The sequence below is a fragment of the Apium graveolens genome, chromosome 8, assembly GCF_009905375.1.
Source record: "Apium graveolens cultivar Ventura chromosome 8, ASM990537v1, whole genome shotgun sequence".
NCBI classification, from domain to species: domain Eukaryota; kingdom Viridiplantae; phylum Streptophyta; class Magnoliopsida; order Apiales; family Apiaceae; genus Apium; species Apium graveolens.
Genome location: NC_133654.1, coordinates 231,977,286 through 231,983,955, shown reverse-complemented (window position 1 = coordinate 231,983,955; position 6,670 = coordinate 231,977,286). Strand labels below are relative to the sequence as shown.

At 31.3% G+C, this 6,670-nt stretch overlaps 1 protein-coding gene across 1 annotated transcript; it reads left to right on the top strand.

Moving 5' to 3' along the window:
- The first annotated feature begins 1,161 nt into the window (after positions 1 to 1,161).
- LOC141678591 (uncharacterized) lies at positions 1,162 to 5,246 on the top strand. Its single transcript, XM_074484933.1, has 6 exons — positions 1,162 to 1,348; positions 1,638 to 1,697; positions 1,814 to 2,281; positions 2,401 to 2,562; positions 2,690 to 2,887; positions 4,873 to 5,246. The coding sequence occupies exons 1-4, from the start codon at positions 1,235 to 1,237 to the stop codon at positions 2,548 to 2,550; spliced, it is 792 nt and encodes a 263-aa protein (XP_074341034.1). The 5' UTR covers positions 1,162 to 1,234; the 3' UTR covers positions 2,551 to 2,562; positions 2,690 to 2,887; positions 4,873 to 5,246.
- Positions 5,247 to 6,670: the final 1,424 nt, after the last annotated feature.

The following is a 6,670-nucleotide window of genomic DNA, read 5'->3' as shown; positions in this document are numbered from 1 at the left end:
GGAGAGAATGTAACTTATCTATTAATAAGTTTAATTTTCACTCAAAAATTACATATTATAGTGGTAGTGCTATGAAATGTGTGAGCGGAAGGTAAGATGTTCGATTCTCAGCACCAACTCCTCTTATTATTTTTAACAAAAATTATATAAGAATGGCATTTCTATAATTTTTCAACATAAAAGTGTAAAATTGTGATTTCATATCCATTAAAATGGCTCTACCCTTGATGCATTTCTATAATTTTTGAACATAAAAGGGTAAAATTGTGATTTCACAGTCATTAAAATGACTCTTTTTACCCTTAATTGCCAAATAATATATAGTAAAAGAAGAGAAGGTTATGATGTATCTTTTAAATTCATGCATTCATGATATATAATAATTTTATGAGTTAATTTATAAATTTAAAAATTTATATAGAAATTTTACTGTATCATAAATTTTATAATTATTTATATTTAAATATATATAGTAGTTTTTAATAAATTATTAAATCTGTTGATCATAGAGGATTAATCGAGAATTATTGATTTTTAAAACGGGTTTTATATCAAATTGCCCACCGAACTCGTTAAAATGTATCAAGTAGCTACTCAATCTCCACGGCGACTCATTTAATCCACTAAAATACTAGTATATATCATTTCGTTAAATTTTTTAAATTTTTTTAACAGAAGTGTTGTGTTTGCCGTGTATTTCTTTGATTATTATCGTTTATTAGAAAACTTGAGTGTCTCTCTCTAATCTGTATATCTGTTTAATTGGTCCTAAAATAATCGTTATCTTCACGAGTAAAATAAAAATCGGGTGATCTGCAATTGCAGTATTAATTTGAGTAAAATTCAACAGAGAGATGAAAAGAATATGTCCTTTCAATTAGGACTCTCGTTATTTATCTCAATTGTATGTGTCTGGTAATTTAACAAAAATATACGACTACAAATTTTTAAAGTTAACATTTTTCGTTAATTTTTTTTAAAAAAACTAACGAAATGATATATACTAGTATTTTAGTGGTCTAAATGAGTCGTCGCGGAGATGAAGTACTTACTTGATACATTTTAACGATTTCCGTGGGCAATTTGATATAAACCCCTTTTTAAAACACTGCTTCAGAATCAGAATGACGTCCAGTTAAATTGCGTTGGGGTCTCGGCCCAAGAAGCACTTTATTTTCAAATCTCCCTCTCTTCTTCAAACTCACCCAAAAGCCAAAACATTAGAAATTAGGGTATGGAGGCGATTACCGGAGATTTAACGAAACTTGATGGTAGATCAGATGATGATAAAGTTGAATCGTTCAGCAACAAACTTTGCGAAATAGATGTCTCTAATAAACTCACCATTGTAAGCTCTCTCTCTCTCTCTCCCTCTCTCCCTCTCTCCCTCTCTCCCTCTCTCTCTCTCCCTCTCTCTCTCTCTCTCTCTCCCTCTCTCTCCCTCTCTCTCCCTCTCTCTCTCTCTCTCCCTCTCTCTCTCTCCCTCTTCTCCCCCCCTCTCCCCCTCCCTCCCTCCTCTCCCCCTCCCTCCCTCCTCTCCCTCTCTCTCTCAATCCCTCCCTCTCCCTCTCCCCCCCTCTCTCCTCTACACAGACAAACATATATGTAATAATAATAATAATGTCTAACCCCTGCAGGACCCTAACCCATGCCGTTTCCTCTGCGAGTGCGCTCTTGATTGCTTCTACACCAGGAAGGTATATTTTTTGTCTCTTATCTTTTTTAGCTTGTAATACGTGCAAACTTCTAATAGCTATTGTCATTGTTATAAATAAAATGTTCTAATTTTTTTACACAAAATTGATATACACAGTATGAATTGCACGAGTACTTGAATCTTGTCAGCTTATGTGAAATGAATATTGATGCTGAGAAGACTCAGACACATAACTTGCATATCATTTTCAAAGCCTACCTGCCGGATGATAAGACTACTCAAACCTTCAAAATACCAATACTTTTAAGGGTTCGCCAAAGCATACTGATAGTATTTGCATATGTGGGGAATGACCGCCTAACACTAGGAAATTTCCTTGACTTTCCTACTGATCACCTCACTGATTTTGACTACGGAAGCGACCGAGAGGTCTCTCAACTTAACCCTGCATTTTCAAAGGTAATTTCTAAAGGGAAGTCCCTGGACAAAAGCCCTGAAAGGGGTCCTACTTACCGTCCTTCACCTCAACGCAAAAACATGCATCGACGCACCTGTTTGTACAATGGAGACCCTGAATTGATTAAAGAGATTAAATGTTTCAAAACCGATGTGGGAAACAGTGGGGTACATTTTCTTTATCATATCTTGTTATGGCTTTACTGTTATTGTTTTATAGTTGAATGTGTTATATTGATTTTCATGACTGACTAGTGTTTTTTTCTGTATGTTTATGATTGCTGTAGGGTTTTGAGGTTGGATACTACCCACTGATGGAGCGGGCAGGGATTCCTGGTACTTGGATATGTAAATATTATGACATAGAAAACAAGCCTCTTCCTGCCTACAGTTTGACTAAACTACGTCGCATCTCTCAGTTGGCTCTTTGCTTCTAAAATATGAAGGAGGTTTAGCTCTAATTCTTTGTCTTCATTAGTGTGTTTATTTTTTTTATAACCAATCCTCCTTCCCCAGTAAACTAGCTGCAATTGTTATTGTTCCTATTTTAAACTTTTACACTACATTTACATACAGGATACAAAATTTGGCAATGTCAAAGTGCTCAGGGCAATGAAATATAATTGTGGTAGTCGGGCTTACAATATCACATTTGAAGCCTCCTTGAGTGATAAGGATACCAAAATTTTCCAAACAAGTGTACGTACGTCTATCGCCCTGCCAGTTGAAAAGATTATGATTGTGTTTGTTAGAATCAAGCCCTACTGATTACAGGTAATCCTATCTTCCAACCCATCTATTTTATCATTATTTTCTCCTGTTATATTATTTTTTCAAATGTTTCTCACTTTGAATATTGATAGAATTTTAGGAATTACTGTGTGCATTTGTGAGAGTATAAATGCCTCCCATTTTTGAATTTGCTCAAATATATACTTATACGCGGGTTTGTGAATATAATATAAATATAATTCTTAGATTCATAAAAAAGCAACAACCAAGAAACTAAACAACTGATTTCACTCACAGACTAGAGTGTAGAGGTTGTTTTTTTAAAACAAAATCAATCTTTTTATTTATGAAGTTTCTGAAACTTCATGACAATTGTCTCTTGGATCCTCAACAGACTAGAGGGTAGAGCCGTGCTTGCTTGTAATAGAATTTATTTCTGTATTAAATTTATATATTTAACGGACCTTGGATATATAAATTTTATTGGTGAAGAGTTGGGACTTAAATTTTTTAATAATACTACTATACATTTTCTCCAGTGGGTGTGTAGCATATATTCCTCTAAAAGCCTGCAATTGGAGTTTCTGGGATTGCAATTCTAGAACTGACATGCAATTTCAATGTTTGGGATTATATGCTCTACACTGGAAAAACCTCGCATACATGTTAAGTTTGTCGGAGATACTTTTTATTTATTTAATAACCATTTTTATTTTAGTGGATTTCTTGTTAGCATTGTTATTTTGGTAGGCTATCTAGTTTTCATTCTCTAGCTGATTTCCAGGTCTTTACAAAGAAACTGATACTGTCTTTAACGTAGTTGATATAGAATCTGAAATTCAAGTTTTGTCCAGTTTTTCAGAAAAAGCCAGAAAACACAAAAATAAGGTTCAATGCGCAAAATGCGACTTTTTAGAAAATATTGGCCCTTTTCAGTACATTGTGAAAGCATTTTTCATATTTCCTTTTTAATAAATTTATAAAGAGTTGATCTCGTCCAGAAATAAGCAATGAGTGTATCAAGCGGTACTATGGAGGTCTGGATTTTCTTTCTTGTTTTCTTCTTTTTTTTGTTGGATAAAAAGAATATGTCAACCGTTGACACTCTTGGGGGAACAGGTGTAAATTGAATGAGAACATAGTTGAATTTGAAACTCTAGCCTTTTCTTCTATTGGAATTTTAAACTTTTAGGATTGCTCAAGGCAACCAAGTTGCTTGCACACACATTTACATATGTGTGGGTTTGTGATTATAACATGTGAGTTTTGAATAGAAAACGCAACAAACCTGCAAGCGACTGTTTCTCTTCAGGGGGACAATGATGTAATACCTAGATGGTAGTTTGCTTGCTCAATTTTGGGATCATGATCAATATCTGTAAAGGACAAAGGAAAATGTAAGAGAAGTGCCTTGGATTGTTAGAATTTTTTTTAATTTAGTAAAAGAAAATTGCAAAATTAGTGGGGGCAGAGAATGGCTGTTTTTTACTCCTTGTAAATTGTAATGGAGGTATATTAATGTTTATAGATAGTGTTAGCTTGCTCAATTTGGTATCACGATTTTTATCCTTTAAGGACAAAGGAAAACGTAAAATTAGTGCCCTAGTATTAAATTTCCTTAATTTAGTAAAAGAAATTGGTAAAATAAGAGCTGGGGGCATACACTGGCTGTTTCTTACTAGTAACTGGAGGTATATTAATCTTTGTAGGTTTTAGTTTTGTACTGACATCTGTTGTAAGACACAACATGGATGTCCACATTTTTGTTAGTCCATTTTTTGTTATTTAAAGATTAGACAAGTGAGCTAAGCTTCAAGTGGACAATTTTGGTGTGAAACCCTATTAAAGCGTTTGTTAATAGACTTAGGACCTGCAATTTCTAATATCAGTTTCTTACTTGTACATAATTGTGAGCGGTTACTTTTACATATAATGTCACCTGAATGGTAATGCATTTGTTCATCCGTTCAGTAACTTTCATAAGTGACTGTTCATGTGGTTGATAAATCTTTTGTTTATTTGAGCAGGGCTTTTCTTGCGGAATATGGTTGTCGAGCATGGGGAGACTGGTTGTTGGTTTTAAAAAATGCTTTATGCACTTGGGAAACTGGTTGCTGAATGAAGTAGAAAATGCTGGATTCACTTGCTTTATGTTTTTGTGTTGGTTGTTTGTGTGACCAGGATTACCAGAGTAGATGGAAGTCTAGACTAAAATTAGATATCTAGATTAATACATTTTATCAGAAAGGTAAATGCTGTAGATATAATGCGGTTAGAAAATCTGTTAAATTACTAATGAAATCGGATGAAGTGTGGAATGCTGAGGAACGTTGAAAATTTAAAATAAGGAAAATTTAAGCTGTAACTTCTTGAAATAGAATGCAATGACAGGATCGTAATCAATTAGGCTGTTGCTCCAAATCATCTACTAGCTCGTCCCTCTTGTTTCTTTACGGTTTTTTCATATGTTTGACACGCATTTTAAGGCAATTATAAAATATATCTATATAATTTATTTTTAAAATTTTCTTTTCGTATAAAAGTTTAAATATTATATTTTTATTTAGAAGAATTTTTTTTAAAAAAAATTATACAACTATATTTAATAAAAGCATGCTGAGTCCTCGTCCCCAATGTAAAGAATTGATGGGGACGGAGGGAGTATGATATAGCATTACTTCCCAAGCAGCTTCACGTTGACCTTGTCGCCTGAACAAATATAACATATACTAGCGGATAACCTGTACATCGCACGAGCTGATTATAATATTTGCAATTTGCTTATTATATAAAAAATAAATTATAAAAGATAATAACTAGGTATTATTGAAATTAAATAAGTTAACTTTTTGTATATGTAGTGATACCGATGGATTTAAAATATGAATTATTTTCAAATTTTAAAATATGAATTATTAAAATGAAGTTTGGTTGAATTGTAGTTCAAAAAAGTTTGTAATTATATTAGATACCTGATTTAATATATTTAAATAAATTATTTTTATTTTAACTTTATTTTGGAAGGTAAAAACAAATATTTTAGGAAAATGTTAACCAACCGACCAAACAAAAATATGTTTCGCTTATAATAGTATAATATAGATTACTAGTTTACTTATGACATACTGTTTTCTAAAATTTATCTATTTTATTTTTTTAAAATTTTATATATTTATTTTTATAACTTTTAGTGTACATATATATGGTTATTTTGATGTTGCTGTAATATTGTTTTTATTTTTCATAATATTTTGCAATGTTGTTGCAAAAATTGCTCATATGTTAGAAAATATGAATATTAAATTGAATTACATTTTTACAATGTATATTATATAATTATATATAGTACAAGATCTAATCATATTCTATTTACGATTTTTTTCATTATATCTTATTTTGGTGTTTTAATTATATTAGAACAATCTAATTCTTTTATATTTATGTGATTGGTTAAACTTCTAATAAGATATTGTGTCGTAAACTGATATTTGAATAGTAGTAGAATAATATAATTATTTTTAATTTAGGATTGTTTTAAGAATAAATAATTTTTTCAACTCATTTTGGAGGTCATATATTTTGTTTTTATTTATTTAAATAGAATTATTCTTTATTACGAAACTCGGTAGATGAATTATATCTAGTGAAAATTCAGTTATAATTTTTAAATTTTAGTATAGTAATACAAAATAAGTATTATTCTAATAAGATATCTTGATCGTCTATTTTTAAAATATCAGAGTAATCGTTGAGATTATTTTAGCGGTACATGATCAAAATTTTGAAAATAATTCTCTTACGTTTGTTATATATAAAAAATATAAC

What these genes read in the sequence shown, in the direction of transcription:
- LOC141678591 (XM_074484933.1), top strand. Translation starts at nt 1,235, where the DNA reads ATGGAGGCGATTACCGGAGATTTAACGAAACTTGATGGTAGATCAGAT. An exon ending in TCTCTAATAAACTCACCATT is followed by an intron (nt 1,349 to 1,637) that starts GTAAGCTCTCTC and finishes TAACCCCTGCAG; the next exon opens with GACCCTAACCCATGCCGTTT. An exon ending in CCGATGTGGGAAACAGTGGG is followed by an intron (nt 2,282 to 2,400) that starts GTACATTTTCTT and finishes TGATTGCTGTAG; the next exon opens with GGTTTTGAGGTTGGATACTA.